General features: G+C 40.3%; 2 protein-coding genes across 2 annotated transcripts in view; both read right to left on the reverse strand.

Annotated features, from left to right (window-relative positions):
* LOC143041457 (RNA cytidine acetyltransferase-like) overlaps positions 1–19,222 on the reverse strand; it is a 40,616-nt gene extending 21,394 nt beyond the window's left edge. Inside the window, exons 1-11 of the mRNA XM_076213353.1 lie at positions 19,095–19,222; positions 11,739–11,900; positions 11,389–11,477; positions 10,571–10,742; positions 9,848–10,032; positions 7,389–7,614; positions 6,875–7,079; positions 5,654–5,775; positions 3,459–3,595; positions 1,989–2,107; positions 331–496 (exon numbers count right to left, since the gene is read on the reverse strand). Of these exons, the coding sequence (XP_076069468.1) occupies positions 331–496; positions 1,989–2,107; positions 3,459–3,595; positions 5,654–5,775; positions 6,875–7,079; positions 7,389–7,614; positions 9,848–10,032; positions 10,571–10,742; positions 11,389–11,477; positions 11,739–11,846 (1,529 nt within the window). The 5' untranslated portion in view covers positions 11,847–11,900; positions 19,095–19,222. The remainder of the gene's footprint in view (positions 1–330; positions 497–1,988; positions 2,108–3,458; positions 3,596–5,653; positions 5,776–6,874; positions 7,080–7,388; positions 7,615–9,847; positions 10,033–10,570; positions 10,743–11,388; positions 11,478–11,738; positions 11,901–19,094) is intronic.
* LOC143041557 (uncharacterized) lies at positions 16,011–16,637 on the reverse strand. Its single transcript, XM_076213569.1, has one exon. It carries the CDS (start codon positions 16,635–16,637, stop codon positions 16,011–16,013), a length of 627 nt encoding a protein of 208 aa, XP_076069684.1.
* Positions 19,223–19,319: the final 97 nt, after the last annotated feature.

Consider the following 19,319-nt stretch of genomic DNA (forward strand, 5'->3'; position numbering starts at 1 on the left):
AGAAAAGAAGCTTTCTGGTATGCATATATTCTAGTCCTATATAGGTGGGAGTGGGTGCATGCCTTTTGACTTGGCTACCTCCTTTTTTGGAAGGTAAAAGCCCTTGGTGTTTAGATAGATGTCTGATTAACACTTAATCAACATTCCAACCAGACCCATATTCTATTTATATACCAAAAGGCTTCTTCCCCCTTAAAAGGGAGGTGGCCAGCCCTTTTTTCCAAGGTCGTTGTGAATGAATGGCCTTCACTACTCCCCACGCACTGCCCGATCCATATTCACTTAATTAAAAGAAAAACATGCAGCCCAGTGTTAAGCTAATATGCATACTTGTTGACATAATAGAGTTCACATGTAGCAGGTGGAGGACACGATAACAGGGCTGGGTTGGTTGATGTTGCATCCAGACACAGCAAGCTATGCAGCCAGAGCTCAACAGGATCATTCATTCCATAACGGATACTCTCTTCTAAATGAATTTCATTTAAAGTACGATCTGTGGGATTAAAAAGAAGAAAATTAATATACATACATACATATACCAAGGGCTTTTCCCCCCTTACAAGGGAGGTAGCCAAATTCAAAGGCATACATCCACTCCCACCCATTTCATCATTTCATTCCTACACACTCCACTCCCATTCACCACCCCTCCCTCCCTTCTTGACTTCTGGATGATGGGTTATCCCTGCATCTTGCCCATTGTCCCAGGTCAGAAGCAATGCAGCAAGACACAGCACATTCACACCATGGCCACTTCATCCAATCAGTGATCCCTCTCTCTTTCCCCTCATACAGAAAAAGAGAAGACAGGGAGAAATCCCTTTGGGCTGCGCCAGAATATAATTCACACATACTCCCTACCCCCCCATCCCCCACCCACTCCCTTCCATGCATCACAGCATCATCCATACACAACCACTCTCCATTCACCCCTATCTTCTGTCTTCTTCCTTTCTTCTTCAACAGACTCCCTCTTTCCCAATGCCCCTTTCACCCCATCTATCCATTTCCTCAGTCAACCCTCATGTTCACTCAATCCACCTCTGCCTTCCACACTTTTACTAATTTTTCTTTGTCTACACAGGCTTCATAGTACTGAAGAGGCACTGTGTTAGCTATCATCAACTCCCTTTCTAAACACATCTCTAACATCATCTCTCCACCAAGATTCTTTCCTGGCACCCCATAGGTTGGTTCATACCTACTATAGCATCAAGATTCCCCTAGTACATGGTTTTCCCCTTCCTCCCAAAGTTCCCTAAACACTCATTTAAATAGATCCAAAAAGCCTCTCTTTTCTTTTCATTTTTATCACTACTAGGTCCATATGCACTCACAAAAATTAACATTTCCCATTCCAGTTTCACCTTCATTGACATAATCTTTGAAGACATCCCTCCACTGCAAGCTTTCCTATCTTATCACTTACCAGCAAAGCTACTCCTTCCCTCCCTCATTCCCTCATCACTCCCAAATTCAATATCACCCTTTCAACTTAGTTTCACTTAATGCTAACACATCCAACTTCCTGCTGACGAACATACTGCCAATCTCTTCACTTTCACTCTGACCTGTACAACTACTGCTATACCCTTACATCTATTAGGATGAATATACAGAGAGCAGGATCCCTAGTCCCATCACTCTGTCCCATTTTATCAACTTTTATGGCTTGCATGAGAAGCATTGTGGTAAAAAAATTTCCTCCACCTACCACAGGGGATAAAGAAAAAAAGGGGTAAAAGATAGTTTCAAGGGAACAGCATGAATGAAACAGTACAAAAATAGCATCATTCCTCTGTGAGTTGAGACTTTACTCTTACACAGAAAAACAATGTGTGGCTCCAGTCTGTTGGGGTGCCTCAAAGCAGTCCTTAAAGCACTGGCTGCATGCTACCATGCAATCATTACTGCATGATAACATGCAGTCAGTACCCCAATACAGAGAAGTATTTATGTAATGACTACATCAAAATACAACTTACTAGAGAGGGTGTTGGTTTGTACTTTAATGGATGCATCTGCTACAGCTCCAGACTGTCTTGTCTGTTGTCGAAGATTCTGAAGGAGTTTGAGAGACAAAGAACGTCCAGTGCCCTCATACCTAATATGGAAAATAACTATTACTATTCTAGTACTTGTTAAGTGACGAGAAAATAAAAAAGAACATTTTATACATAGTAGAATATTCAAACAAAGGGCAATGGAAGAAGAAGAAGAAGAAGAAGAAGAAAAAAAAAAAAAAAAAAAAAGGGGGTAATATTCAATTTTTTTATTTTCCTACCCCTCAGTCCAATGGACATCAGAAGTTATAAACTACTGCCACATTCTGATGGTAGCATGTAATCATTATGACAGGAGCAACAACTAGCAATGCTACCATGTTTGCTGATGGTGTAAAGCTCATGAAAAGATCGATAAGGACTGTAGGCTGTTGCCTTTTTCCTTTTATATGGAGGGAATCTGAGTCATAGTACCCACCCACCCTACACACATAACAAATAAGCAAACACACATGCCAAGAGCCCCTTTCCCCTTAATATGGGGGGTGGTTAACCATTTGTCTTCCCTTTTATCTAAGCTCCTTGTGGATAAAAGGCCATCCAAGCCCCTTGTCCAATGTCCAGGCCAGGAGCACAGCAGTAAGACACAGCACTTATACAGCATTGTCCACAGATGAACCTGGTTTAACCCATCACTTCATTACATGATGCTCCTCTCTCTTCCCCCACTCAAGAATTTACATGGCTGGCAAGAAGAAATCCCTTTAGACCATGTCAATTTACCACCCTTTCACAATCACTTTCCACTCACACCCTATCTCTTGCTCTCTCCCTCCCCTACTCAACAGACATTCCCCTTGTACCCTAGGTCCCTTTCACCCAATCTATTCCATTCTTAGTCTCCCTCAAATATGCTCCATCCACCTGCCTTCCATACTTTTTTTTTCTTTTTAATATCTTCACTCATTTTTTCCCATATGCCCAAACCATCCCAGTACATATACATACACACACATTTATATAACTCTCTACTCCACTTGACTTCCCAAGACACCTGGCTGAGAAATCCCTTCTAAAACATACAAGAAAAATATCATAACTGTATTTATGCCACTGCCCAACAGTGAAACAGTAATGACAGAATAGGTCTAGCCACTGAATCAAATGGCCCCACTTGCAATCACCACACAAAGATACAGAACACCTCATACTATACTGCCCTACTTCACCTTACCCAGACAACAACACATTCTTCCTCTAAAACCTTCTCTTCCTTGGGTTACTTACAGGTTAATCTGGTAACTGTCACTGGTTTCCTGAGAGCTGTGGGTCTTTCCAAGAGACCTGAGCAAGAGACTTACTGACTGAATAATTTTTGCTTCATTGGACTCAGTCCTAAAAAAGTTATTTCTGAAAGGGTTAAAGATATCCAAGACATAATACAGCACAAACCCATTGATAGTTGAAGCCATGAAGACATTGTATTGGCCAATGAAAGACTTCACTTGTGGTAGAGGAATGGCTGCTGCTTCATCAATCACCACCAATTCTGCTTGTGCCACCTTTTCAGCATCTCCTGGTTCAACATACTGAAAAAAATTCCAATGGTCTATGTTATCATGGAATACTATGGTTGACAGACTTATAATGGAACCTGACTGTGGTGGTCCAAGGGGAAAGTCATTGAAGAAAATTAACTCCCTGTCACTTGTTTACATATCCCATCAGGGAGAGCGACTGGAGGAAGTGGATAGTTTTAGATACTTGGGTGCAATTTGACGCCGCCCGGAGGGATTTCTCCCCATCCTCTCCTTATATGCAAGGGGGGACAGAGAGGGGGGGTCGCCGATTAAATGAAGCGGCCTTGCTGTGGATGTACTGTGTCTTGCGACACTGCTTCTGACCCAGGGCGGTGGGCAGGGTGCAGGGATGACCCGTCATCCAGGAGGTGCTCAGATGAGAGGGTGTGGAGTGTATTTAGGGATGAAATAGGTGGGAGTGTTTTTATGCCTTTCCCTTTTTGGCTACCTCCCTTGGAAGGAGGAAAAAGCCTTGGTATATGTATGTATGTATCAGCACTCTAACCTCCATCTAAAGGTACAACCCTAAGGGGCTGGAACTCAATCCCTGGACTAAGCCCAAAATGCAACCCTGAGCAACAAACACCCTAACCCTGGACAGGGGGCCAAGACCTTTCTCCATTAGCTTTAACTATCTTCCTTCCACTTGGTGTTGACAAAGAATGCTTTCATATGGAGACCCCCAAATGCACAACACACCTGGAGTGCCTGTCAACCAACAAATGTTCAGAATACCTTAATTCCCCCCACTTCCATTTGTACATGTGTTAACACTTTCAATAAACTTTAATGTCATTGTTTTTTTGGAAAGGGTTTCAGGAGTGTTTTAATTGAGAACATTAGGAGAGGAACAGAGGGAATAATTGGTGAGGAGCAGTGTGGGTTTAGGAAAGGTAATGGGTGTGTGGATAATTTTTTCTTTTGGTCAGGCAGATTTGTAAGTATCATGCATATGGATAGGTTTAAATGAGTGCTTAGAGAGTTTTCGGAAGAATGTTTATGTAGTGGTATTGGGAGATCTCAATGTTAGAGAGGGGGGATAAACCAACAGAAGGAATGGTTGGAAAGTTTGGAGTGTCCAGTAAAAATCACAGTGGAGAACTGATTGTGATGTGTCTAGAGAGTTGATGATAGCTAATGCATTATTTAGGAAGAAAGTCAAGCATAAGTATACATGGGAGGGGGTGGTGGATGAAGGGGTGGTTGATAAGACACTAATGGACTAAGTATTGGTATCCAAAAGATGAACAGGAAGAGTTTTGGATGTCCATGTTCTTAGGAGAGAGAGAGTGGAGGAATATCAGATCAAACTTTGGTGGAAGGTAAAATGAGACTGGAGGATGGGTGGAGAAAGAGGAAAAGGATGGAAGGTAGAGAGATACTTAGAGTAAACTGTTTCAACAAGAAGGATAATGAACAGAAGTACAAGGAGAAGCTGAGAGAAGTGTGGGAGGTGGTGAATGATAGAGTAGAGGTAGGAGTGGAAGAGGAATTGGGGTGTTTCAAGTGGGGAGTGACAAGGCATGCAAAAATGGTATGTGGAACAATGAGAATGGGAGGGAATAGAAGGAAGGGTAGTGACTAATGGGATGATGAAGTAAAGAAGGTATAAGAAAAGAAGTGAGCATTCATTTGAGAGGTAAAAAGAAAAAAGAAGAGAAGCAAAACAAAAGATAAAGAAGAAAAATAGAGAATAGATGTAAAATTGGGAAGGAGTATGGCAGAAAATATTGAAATTAACAAAAAGATGTTTTGGAGGGAAGCTAAGAGAGGAAGGGGAGGTGTGTCACGCAGAGAAGAAAGGGTAAAAGGCACAGCTAGGAGTGTTGTCATGTAAATGAAGCAGCCCTGCTGTGGATGTGCTGTGTCTTGCTGCATTGCTTCTGACCCGGGCAGTGGGCAGGAGACTGGGATGACCCTTCATCTACAAGGAGCTAAGATGAGAGGGAAACAATAGGTAGTGGATAGGAGTGGACTGGGTGGCCTTTGTAAATAATAGAATTAGATAAATCTACTCAAAATTTTACATAAATATTTCCACATAATACTTCCTTTTATTTTGATTACCTGAATAACTTGTCTATGTTCCCTGAAAACATTTATTCTCACAACAGCTTGATTATAATCAGGATTACTTGACTGGAATATTTCATATTCATTATTTTCCTCATATCCAAGAGCATCAAAACCTGAAAAAATAGAATAAATAAATATCTAAATAAACAAAATAAAACTGTTCACTTTTTTCCTTTAATCTATATACCACATCCTAAAAAGCAAGGTAGTTACACGAGAGAGAATTAAAAATATTCATTTATTCTTAGTGTATCCATTTCATGGAGCATGTTATTGGTATAATCTATACACTCCTTTCCATATCACTTTGTCACCTATAAAGACATAGGTAAATTAAAAAATGTTTGGACAAGAAGATACACAACAGAAGAAAAAAAAATAAAAGAATTAGAGGGAGTAACTGGGAGATAAACAGTGTGTGTTTAAGAGAAGAAGAGGGTGCATAAATTAATTTTTTCCAGTAAGATAGAGATGTGAGAAATTTTTGACAGAGTAAAGATGTCATTTGGATTTACAATTTGGAGAAAGCACAAGACAGAAATGACAGAGAGATGTTCTGGAATGTTGTGGATGGACAGAAGGAAATCTCAGAGCTGTCAATAGTTTTTACATGATTAGTAAAAATTTATGTGAGGGTTGGGAATGGAGAGAGTGAATGATTTCCAGTTAAGGTTAGAATGCTCAGGGTTATATAATGCTGCCATGGTTGTTTAATATATATGTGAAAAAGATGGTAAAGTAAATGTGTGAGCTAGGCAGGAGTTTGGAGTTGGTGAGTAGGTGAGGAGGGAGGTGAGCTAGTTATATATGGATGACTGCATTTGTAGTTTAATCCACTCCCACCCATTCCATCCCCACATACTCCACCCCATCCCTCCTTCTTTTCTTGGCTCCTGGATGATGGATCATCCCTGCATCTCATCCACTACCCAGGGTCAGAAGCAGTGCACATCCACAGCAAGGCTGCTTCATTTAATTGGCAACCCCTCCCCTCTCTGACCCCTTATAAAAGAGAAGACAGGGAGAAATCTCTTCGGGCTGCATCAATTTATTATTCACACATACTCCCTCATTTGTGTAATACTAATACAAAATACATCAGAGAAACAATGTGCACAAAAGATTCAGAAATATACATGAAATTACAAATTAATCCATGCTTGATCATGCAATGGATCTTATATCACTGCTGTCTGAAACACTAAAACATACCTTTAAAGACAAACTCAAACATGGTTGTTAGATTGTCTGGAGAAGGACTGGTGACAAAAATATTATTTAGCCCAACATGAACTGCAGCAGCGATGGCAAGACCCAAGGCTGCCGACTTGCCACGTCCACGGCCTGCAGTTATGGCAACTGTTCCATTGCTTGTTTGCTCCGTCAACACATCCAGCATCTTTAAAACTGCCTTGGCCTACAAAGTCAAACTCAAATTTATATACAAAAGTATGGATACATATAAAAAACAAGTAATACATAAAGGTAATAAATTTGCACTTCGTAATCTATATATGCATCAGTTTCAAAGATGAATTACAAAATACATTCTTCCATTTACATATCAAGAGGCTTTTTCCCCCTTATAAGGGAGGAGGATTTACAGAATACATACAGAGTAAAATTATTCATATTAACGCCTCTGATTTCTCTTGCAGTACAGTATACCTGCAATCCAAGCATGTAACACAGAAACATTAAACTGAGGAGATAACCAAATGCATACCTGATCCAATGTCCTACAACAGGAAACCAACTGAGGCAAAGGCTTAGCTGCATCCTCAAGACTTTTTTTCAGGTCTTCCAATTCTGTGCTCTTGACAGCACAGCTATCGAGAACACTCTGAGAGATAGGTTTGACAGAGTTGGCCCTGGAAGGTACCTGCTCCAACACTTGTAAAGACTCACTTAGTACCAAGCAGGTGTTACACCATGCTAGAGATATTGCAAACCTGTAACATACACATTTTACATCACAACAATGGAATGTATAAAGATATAAACCTTACCTATAACCTAATAAACAGAATCTTTGTACAACAGGAAATGTAAATAAGAGGACCCAGCATTCTCATGATAACCACTACCTTCTTCAGAAAAGCTATCACAGAAATGTTGGATTCAATTGTCTCAAATACAATCTTTTTCATATATAATATTCTTTACTAGTTCAAGAAAACCCACAATGCTTTTTCTTCTTTAGCTCTAGCAATATGTGGCTTTTTTAACCAAGCTAATAACTGTATTCATCTTGTTCAAGTGTTAAAGCCCTTTATCATACTGACACACTTTGTAATGTTATTTCTACTAATGAGTGATTCTATTCTTCTCATATACCACCATTGGCCACAAGTCTTATTTATTTTTCTCCTCTTTTTATTGGCGGTACTAATCTTTTCTCATAAATCTAGTTCCAACTACCTGTAGTTCATTAAATCAGCGACAACCCCCACCCTCCGTCCCCCTCATGCAGAAATGGAGAAGATGGGTAGAAATCCCTTCAGGCTACATCAATTTATTTTTCACACATACTCCTTTATCCCCCATTCCCCAACCACTCCCTTATAATATATACATATATATATCTATATATATATATATATATATATATATATATATATATATATATATATATATATATATATATATATATATATATGGGGTAGTGCGAGAGATAAATGCAAGGGTAGTGGGTCAGGGATTGGAGATGGTTAAAGAAAATGGAGAAAAGTGGGAGGTGAGCCAGCTGTTGTTTGCGGACGACACTGTGCTTGTGGCAGGATTGGAGGAGGGATTGAGGAAGTTGGTGACAGAGTTTGGGAGAGTGTGTGAAAGAAGAAAGCTGAGATAAATGTGGGTAAAAGTAAGGTGATGAGATGTACAAGGGGTGAAAGTGGCAGTAGATTGGAAGTGAGCATTACCAGGAGAGCAACTGGAGGAAGTGGATAGTTTTTGATACTTGGGTGCAAATGTGGCAGGAAAAGGTGGAGTGAAGGTGGAGGTAGAATATAGATTGAGAGAAGTGAGTAAATGCCTTGGTGGATTAAAAAGTGTAATGAGGAATAGACATTTGGGAATGGATGCTAAGAGGAGACTGTATGAAGGAGTGATTGTGCCAACAGCACTGTATGGGGCAGAAACATGGAACATAAGAGAGGAAGAGAGAAGGAATTTGAATGTGTTTGAGATGAGGTGTCTGAGAAGTATGATGGGGGTTACTAGGCTGGATAGAGTGAGAAATGAGGAGGTGAGGAGGAGAACAGGGGTGGAAAGGGAGTTGGGAGATAGGGTTGATGAAAGAGTATTAGGATGGTTTGGACACATGAAAAGAATGAGTGAAGAAAGACTAGTAAAAGAGGTATGGAAGGTAGATGTGGAGGGAGTGAACATGAGGGGGCGTCCTAGGATGAGGTGGATGGATGGGGTGAAGGGGGCTTTGGGGAAGAGGGGAATGTCTGTTGAGGAAGGATGGGAGAGGACAGAAGACAGGGGTGAATGGAGAATGGTTGTATATGGATGATGTTGTGATGCATGAGGTGGAATGGGTGGGGGGATGGGGGTGAGGTAGTATGTGTGAGCAAAATTTGATGCAGCCCGAAGGGATTTCTCCCCGTCTTCTCCTTTTATGCATGGGGGGACGGAGAGGGGGGTCGCCGATTTAATGAAGCAGCCTTACTGTGGATGTGCTGTGTCTTGCGACACTGCTTCTGACCCAGGGCAGTGACAAGGTGCAGAGATGACCCATCATCCAGGAGGTGCTAAGATGAGAGGGAGGGTGGAGGGGTGTGGAGTGTATTCAGGGATGGAATGGGTGGGAGTGATCTTATGCCTTTTCCTTTTTGGCTACCTCCCTTGTAAGGGGGAAAAAGCCTTGATATATGTATGTATATATATAAATATATATATATATATATATATATATATATATATATATTACTGTATATATATATATATATATTTATAAATATATGAATATATATGTACAAATATAGCAATAAGCATTTTCCCCTCATAAGGGAGGGTAGCCAAGTCAAAGCACACATCCATTACAGGCATATTAAAACCCATTTAATGCCTCTCCTGTCTCAGTATCTCATGGATCAAGTCATCCCTGCCCCCCTCCCCTTACCACATTGCTCAAATTGGATGCAATGATGCATCTACTTCATAGATCACATAACTCACCTTTCATTGAAGAGTGGAGAGACCTTTGGATGCGAGTACGTTGACAGTCTGGTATGTGCATCCATAGGTAAATCATAAATCTCCTTTAAATGTGACATTGAAGACAGGAGTATAAGAATGACACCACCTCCACTCACAGTCTCCATCACTCGACACAGTGAGTTGGGAGTCATGCCTTGTATGTCCTGAAAAAAAAAATAAATAAATAAATAATAATAATAAATAAATAAATAAATAAATTAAATTAAAAAATAAATAGATAAATCAATAAATAAAATAACATCAGGATGCTTGCTGGCTGATTAGGTTTGGGTGCCGCTATTCATGGCAAAGGTCAAGATGATAGTTCAAACCCTGTCACAGGTGAGTTGAAATAAAGGCATAGTTCATTAAATTCCATGCTACAAAAGTCCTTTGTAAGGGGCACCATCCTAGCCTCCTGACAGGGGAGAACTTTGCAACATCCCTATCCCTAACCCAATGCTCAAAGAGTCAATGCAGCAAGGCATAGCACCTCCACAATAGCAACATACAATACTTCCACAGCTGGACCACATACTTGACAGATTTTATGTTTATACTAAACAAAACTGAGGAGCATCAGAGCCCCTTTGGCCTGGGGCTAAACCCCAAGCCGAGAACCATTTGGAATTAGCCCCTACAAAAACACAATAGGTATGTCATTATGTTAAATAAGATGAGAAGCTGGAGTAATATTCTTACCTGCAGAACACACATGCCACAGGTAGTGCCCAAGATCTGCTGAGTGTCTGAGTAAGAGCAGTATTTGATTTTGGTTGACAAGAGGAAAAGTTCAAAGGCATTTTCTTCACTTATGTCACATTTGCCACTCTTGAGCTTCTTCTCCAACTGCTTGGCTTGTTTGCGACTTTGCCTGGTAATGTTCAAAATAATAAAACTATGATAGATACAATGCAACACATACAATCTAAAGTTTCCTCCCAGAGAGATTGTGGGAGGTTTCAAGGACCATTGCCATCTGCTGTGGGACTGTGGATTTTCTACTCATTGGGTGCAACAATTAAGATCATCATTATTGTTTGCTACATTGTTTCTGACTCAGGGCAGTAGGCAGGATACACATATGACCTGTCATACATATGGAGTTAAGATGAGAGGGAGGAAATGGTGGTGGATGGGAGTGGAATGGGCGGGAGTGGGTGTATGTCATTTGACTTGGCTACCTCCTGATCAGGGGGAAAAGCCCTTGGTACATAGATAGATTATTACTATCATCCACAAGAAGCTTAGATATATGGGAAATGGGTAATGGATGGGAGTGGGCTTGGTGGGGGTGCTACCTCCATTATAAGGGGGAAGAAGCGTGACCCAGGCAGGTGAGAGTGGGTACATGCCTTGACTGGCTACTTCCCTCATAAGGGGAAGGAGGCCCTTGGTATACAGATAGATAGATAGATAGATAGATTATTATTTTCAAGAGATATGAACAAGAGATGAATCAATTTTCTATTTAACATCAACATCTTATATCTAAAAGGCTATTACATATTTCCACTCACTTTGGAACATCAGAATCTCTTCTATGGCACCAAAGGATGGATGGACGCTCCTTTTTCGCTTTAGACACCAAATGATGAATCACCATTACCTAATAACATTAAAAAAATAATAATAAAATAACAATATATACATTAAACCCAGAACCAAAACAGCATGTCAACTGTAAATGAGGAATTACTCCACATACTATTGTAGCTATCAAATGTATCAAACATATACTCCTAGTACAAATATGTGAAGACTGAGACATAATCATATAGCATTACATCATGAACAAAATAAGTTTGAAATTTTACTGGAACTACTGTATTTATATATTTTGCACAAAAGGCAATTTGATAACTCTCACCTGTTTTCTGGCATTCTCTCCAAACAACACCAGGAGTGACCTATGCTGCTGCTGAGCACAATTGTCAAATATTGTCTTCAAACGAAGATCTGCTGCTACTTTCTCCATTTTACTTTTAAAGAGGATTCATAGAGCCTGGACTTCATATACTATTACGGATACCTGGATTGAATTAGAAAACATAACTTTAGTATTATGTTTTTTGTGAACATGTATGTCTCCTGAAAGAGATCTGGGGCAATGGCTGGTAATGGCCTTCAGGTCCTCTTACAGACATCTTTGGTAAGAAATGTTGGACTTATTTGTTGTATCATTGTGAAATTGTTCCTATGTCACTAGCTTGTAATGGTGGGAGGCAAGCAGGCAACAGTTGTAAGTGCTCCTCACTTGAAAAGATGTGGGAATTACAGTTGAAATTGAGAGAGATCTTGAGTCTGGTCCACAGACAAAATGTCAGCTCCTTGGAGCTGCACTTCCAAACAGAAGTGAGGATGTTAATAGACTTTAGAGATGGAATGCTTGGAGAGGGTTCACTTTGATGTTTGTCTTTAACCCATAAACTGCAACATATATCATATGATGAACAGCATGTAACTGTGACACATCATATGATGTGAAGGCTATATTTCACTCCCATATTTCTTAAAATGAAGTTTGGCATCACAGGGCGGATTAGTTTACACACTAGACCAACCAATCCATTCATCCATTGATTCTCCTCAGACATCATGGAAGGGGCACTTCTGCATAACCCACAACCCTTTAATTCTCCTGGTGTAAGATGTAAAATAACTTACACAAAAACCATTCCTATGAAAAGAAAGAAACAGTGGACAATTCAAACAGCAGTGGTGAGGAACAGTGTGAAAAAGTATAAAAAAGAATGTAGTAATAAAGTTCCCTATAGCTAAACCTTGCATGACCACTGCTCATTGCTGTCTACCTCCAAGTGACGAAATGTGCCACTCCACTACACCAACACACCTGAACTAAGGTAAATAACTAATATTTGGTTTTCCTATACTCTTCCATGCAAATTCTCATTTTATGACAGTAAAACTTTCTTTGGAGAAATCTTTTATTTCTTTACACTGAAAAACTGTGCACCACAGATATGGCTGATGAAACTCAATTATGCAGTACACTTGCATGTATCCATTGCTGGTCTCTGTACATATGTTCATACATAAGAAGTTACTGAACCACATACAAATACAGACGCTCCTCTACTTACGTTCATTCGTTTTACGTTTTTTCGATTTTACGTTTGAACTGATTGTAAAAAAAAAAAACTTTTTAGTGAATTTTTTAGTTTAGCGCGCTCTCCGTAGTTCAAACGATACTTACGCATGACGCTGCGTCCATTGTTTACATTGCACAAACGACAGACTGAAAGTGCCTTGCCTCATCCTCCTACTCCCCTCCTCCACCATCTCAATTTATGTTGCTTGAATTTAATTTATTTGAAATTAATGTTATTATTTTACAATGTTATGTGTATAATTAATGATTTAGGGGTGTTTTGTAAGATACAGTAATAGAATTTACGGATGTATAGTACAGTAACAACTTACGTTCATTTTCAACTTACGTTCGGAACGTAACTAAAACGTAAGTTAAGGAGCGTCTGTACACATTCTTTTGTGTATTACTTTTGCCAACATACATACATATACCAAAGGCTTTTTCCCCCTTACACAGGGGGTAGCCAAAAAGAAAAAGGCATAGAAATTACTCCCACCCATTTCATTTCCCATATATTCCACTCCCCTCCACCCTCCTATCTTGGCACCTCCTGGATGACGGGTCATCCCTGCATCCTGTCCACTGCCCTGGGTTAGAAGCAGTGTCGCAAGACACAGCACATCCACACGCCACTTTTGCCAACATTTTCTGTTATTGATTTCCACCAAGAAAAACATATTATGCACTGGCTATTCATACCATTATGGTGCACATTTCCTTGTTTTCCATGTTATCCATACCATTGTAAACAGCCAATGGGAGATCTTTCCTACATTGTCCTGTTGCACATAAACTGGTCACCCGCTGTGCCTTTTTTTTTTTTTTTTTTTTTTTTTTTAGTCTCAGCATTATTGAGCATGGACTTCATTATACTTATTCAGGTTTGTGATGACTTTATTGTCTTTTTTTATTTACACTTAGTGGTACATTAGTTTATATTTGACATGTTATAATGATTAAGCCAGTAGACATGTATTTTTTCTGATTTTATATAACTTTTCTTGTACTTTGTTGTAGACCATATGAGACAGACACTTGTCCTTCATGGTCAGTTGAGACAAGTGCATCTCTGTGCATAGGAGACAGGCACATACATGCATGATGCATGACATATAATCTTTCGATTAACATTTTGTACATTTATTGTATCAGGGATGTACTATAATACTTGGTTAGGTTAGGTTAGGTACCATCATGGTACAAATAGACACGTAAATTTACTAATGCTCACTGTGATGGCATACCATCATGGTGCGAATAGCCCTGCAAGTTTTACTATGACTATGTGCACCATGATGGTACCATCAGTCATGCTTCCTTGAACTGTTTGCACCATGACAATGCTGCCAATAAAGTGCCGCTCCTTATTTGTACCACCATGGTGGTAATAGTCACAGCCATTACATTAATGTATTATAATTTACAAAATTAACATTTAATTTTCTATTCCTATATCACATACATGTGCACTTCTAAAAGTTTATCTACATGCCTGTACAGGATACCAGTATCAAATTATTCCCACATCAGCCCCAGCAAAAGTGAAAAATCTCCTTGCTACAGTGATTGTAATTTCAAAGAACACATAGCCCTAACTGCAAAATTTGGTAGAAGAATGAGTGGGTGGCTTCTACGAACCTTCAAAACCAGAGCACCAGAGCACCTGTTACCTCTATGGAAGACCCTTGTGGTGTCAAAGATGGAGTATGCCTACCAGCTATGGTCGTCACATAAGATCAATTAGATCCAAGAGCTGGAACAGGTTCAAAGAGTGTTTGTCAGGAGGATTGACAGAGACTCAAACAACTACTGGAAAAGGCTGAAAAACCTCCATTTATACTATCTCCAAAGATGCAGAGAGCATTAAATCATTATATATGCCTGAAAGATACTTGAGGGCACTGTACCAAACCCATTGCCAGGGGACTTCAAGGCATAACACCACCCCAGATTTGGTATGACCTGTGCATGGAAAGCTGTAAGCAGTTGACTTCAATGTATAAAAACAATCCAGGCAGAGATCTTTTTTGGTGCTGGACCATGTCTCTTCAATTGTCTACCCAGAGACATAAGAGACCTAAAAGGAGTCAGCACCAAGGCTTTCAAGAGGAGGCTAGACAAGTTTTTTACATCATTACCCGATGAGCCTCCCATACCATATGGCCCAACTTCACGGGGAGCGGCATCAAATTCCATCATTGACAAAATTCAATACCTGAAGTGGGACAAAGGTGTGGAAGCAGGGGGTCCCCAGACTGGCCGTGGTGAGGTCACCTAAATCTGCGACAAGGTAGACAAGGTAGGTAGACCAGTCTCACCTACAAAGGCCCAGTATTATTCAATGCACTTCCACAACACATAAGAAATCTCAGAGGCTGCTCCAATATCTGACTCAAAAATGAACTAGACAAAAACTGAAAGGCACTACCTGATGAGCCTCCTATGCCCACCTACACAACACACTGCAGGACAGCCTTCAACTCACTGCCAGACCATATCACCCTCCTCAAGGATAATCCAATACCTGTGCTGGCAGAAGTGGTGGGCCACCAAAAAAGTCCACAACTTTGAGGAAGGCCCTCTAGATCAGTGGTTCTTAACCTGGGGTACCTGTTTACTTACTTGGTTTACTTGGTGAAGTTCCAAGGTCATTCCTCACAGCCATAGTGATCTACTGCTGCTGCCAGTCCTGCTGTCCCTCCTCACAAAGGCTAGTTGGTCTGGTATTGTGTTAGAAGAAAACCTACTGATGGCGGTGTAGCCAGGCACTGGGTGCTCGTCTGGCACCTTCAGTAGAAACCTGTCCAGTGTGTGCTTGAAGCTGTCCACTGAGCATTTGGTTCTCTCTCTCACCTCTTTTGGGAGGGCGTTGAAGATTCTTGGACCCTCATGGCCTTGGCTGGATGCCAGTAAGGTCTAAAGCCTTTCCAGGGCTCTTGGTGGGAGAGTTTGTCTCTCACGCTTGCGCCCGTGCCTTACACTGTGGTACGGCTTGATTGTTGAGGGTGTGGGGTTGGGAACAAGGCCCTATATGATTTTCCATGTGTAAACGGCCCTATATCTTTCTCTTCTCCTTTGTTGGGAGTAGAGACCCAGTGCTTCCAGGCAATTCCAATAGTTGAGATCTTTCATCCCTCTGATGTACCTGGTATAGTTCCTCTGGACAGCTTCAAGCTTCTGGATGTCTCTGCATTTCTGTGGCAACCAGAGTTGGCTACAGTAGTCCAGTATCGGTTCAATAAGTGCCTTCCAGAGGGTAAGCATTACTTGTACCTCTCTTGAGGAGAAAGTCCTCAGTACCCAGCTGACCATCCCTCTTGCTCTTTTCACTGACTGCATGATGAGGTGCTGGAAAGTGGCATCATCACTTGAATGAATGCCCAGGCATTTTACATGGGCATTGGGTGTGATTTGCATGCCTCTTTCCATGTACAGTTCAGTGTTATCTTTAATGTCTTGGTTTGTGCCATATCTCAAGACCTCAAACTTCTCTTCATTGAATTGCATGTTGCTGTCATTGACCCATGCGTAGACTGTGCCGAGATCATTTTGTAGATGGTGCACATCCTCACTTACCCGCACTGCACAGCTGATGTGGGTGTCATCGGCAAAAGATAGGAGGGTTGAGTCCACTCTCCTATTTATGTCATTCATATGAATTAGGAATAGGAGGGGGCCGAGGACTGAGCCTTGTGGTACTCCGCCTATTACCTTAGTTTCACTGGACTTCACACCGTCAACCACGACTGTTTGGGTATGATCTGTCAGGAAGTTGTGAAGCCAAACTCCTAGCTTCCCTGAGATTCCTAGGTCCCTTGCCTTGTGTAGGAGGACACCGTGGTCCACCTTGTCCAAGGCTTTTGCGAAGTCTAGAAATACTATGTCAACATTCTTCCTTTCTGACAGGTTCTGTAGTAGCCAGTCGTAGTGTGCCAGTAGGTTTGAGAGGCAGGACCGACTTTTTCTAAAACCATGCTGATTCTCTGTAATGAGTTTTTTTTTCTTCAAGGTGTGTGAACAGTTTGTCCCTTACGCATTTCTCAATTACTTTGATAATGTGGGATGTGAGGGTAACAGATCGATAGTTCTTTGGCAAGGGGCATAAGCGTAAGCATGGGCGTAAGTGTGAGACAAACTCTCCCACCAAGAGCCCCGGAAAGGATTAAGACCTTACTGGCAACCAGCCTAGGGCATGAGGGTCCAAAAATCTTCAACACCCTCCCAAAAGAGGTGAGAGAGAAAACCAAATGCTCAGTGGACAGCTTCAAACACACACTGCACAGGTTTCTGCGGAAGGTGCCAGACAAGCCTCCAGTGCCAGGCTACACTGCCATCAGTAGGTTTTCTCCAAGCTCAATACCAGACCAATTGGCCCTCGCGAGGAGGGACAACAGGACTGGCAGCAGCGGTAGTCCACTACGGCTGTGAGGATCGATCTCAGAACTTCACTAAGTTAGCTAGGTCAACATGAAAATGGAATTCCTAATATTTGAACTGAAGTAGTTCTCATGGGATGCAGAAAGTCGCTATGAGTACAATGCAATTTGAATTATCCATCTAGCTGTCCTAGTTCTCGAGATATTGCATTTTGAAGGGAATTAAATCGGGCCTAATTTGTCCCAGGAAATCGGTCCGAAACGTGCGGTCTGACTAATCGCCGATCAAACGTAAACAATGACGGTTTTTAACTGACAGGCACAATTTTATATAAAAATTTAGCATATGGTTGCATTATTTGACCTATTTTCTTTGAGTTGTGTGATTTCCATGTAATTTGATCAAAGAATTACGTTTTTATCCTCTGCAAAATCACCCACCACAGCTACAAATACCGTCAAATTACATGAAAATCATACATTTTAAAGAAAATAGTTGAAATAATTCAACTATATGCAATCTATTACACTAATAACACAATAGTAATAAACTTAATAGTGTAGTTTGATCCATACCACCAGTGATCATAGATAGTGGGCAAGACGAATCGTAGCTGTGGTCCGTAATATTACGGAGGATAAAAACGTAACTTCTCTTTGGTCAAATTACATGAAAATCACACATTTTAAAGAAAATAGTTCAAATAATTCAACTATAAGTCTATTACACTAATAACATAATACTGTAGTAAGAAACTTAATAGAGTGAAGTTTGATCCATACCACCAGTGATCATAGATACGATGGTGGGATGGACGTTTACGTTGTTGTTATCCGATAATCCGACCCAATAGAAAAAAAAACTAATTAGTACCACCGATTTCTCAGCTCTTCCGTAACACGCTGCCTTAATTTTGGTATTAGAATAATCCGCGAGACTAGTAGTTTTCGTTCATTTTGGTCAGTTGCCAATGCACTGAATTTACTTAGCTCAATTTTTACACTGAAACATAAACCAATTTTCAATTTACTGCTGAATGCAAGCCACCATGTTTATCTTATGTTTTTATGTGCCGACATGTAACTGATGATGCAATTGTTTGAAATTTACTACGATCGTCGTAAATACATTTGCATATTTGTATGAATGAATTTCCCCACGGTATGTAAATTTGGCCGTTTGCATGGCGTGCGCATAAAATGACGTGCTATTGTGCTCGTCATCGATGGTGGCGCCTCTGGTGGTGTTTGACCTACCTAACTAAATAAACTAAGTAAGGGGTACGTAACCTTGAATCTGGGGGTACAAGACATGATAGCCAGTGCATGGTACTGGTAACTGTACACATTTACAACATGAAAGCAAGCAAGTTTTGTATCACTAATCCTTTTCATGTTAGCATTGTTACTGTATTCGGTCCATGATTATTTGATAATTTGTACTGGATGGGCCGATGGGGGTATGAGAAATTTTCCTGAAATATCAAGAGGTATAGGTACTGAAAAAGGGTAAGAACCACTGCTCTAGATTCTATCAAGTACACTAAAAATAAATAAAATTACAAATAAACACACAATCATGAATATTCAAAATTAAATTAAAGTTGTCCAACAGCTCCTAAACTAACCATTCCATACTATCAAAAATGCATCTTTCAATAGAAAAAACGAAAATTTAAAAATGCGTTTGCGTTCAACAGGTACGGAATCCATATTTCAACAACTGTTTACTAACCATATCAGTAAAATCTTTCGGAATTAAGTGTTGTGGTTATGGACCTACAGTGTCCATGTGTGTAAACACACGGCGTTAATTACACTAAAACGTTAAAAGAGAAAAACACTATTATAATTGTTATAAGACTAGAATTTGTATATAGATATTTAAAACATGAATATGGGTACCACGAACGTTTTATATCTAACAACAGAATCTTATATACACATATAATGTATTTGC

The sequence above is a fragment of the Oratosquilla oratoria genome, chromosome 31 (assembly GCF_046742065.1).
Source record: "Oratosquilla oratoria isolate Oo_2021 chromosome 31, ASM4674206v1, whole genome shotgun sequence".
NCBI lineage: Eukaryota > Metazoa > Arthropoda > Malacostraca > Stomatopoda > Squillidae > Oratosquilla > Oratosquilla oratoria.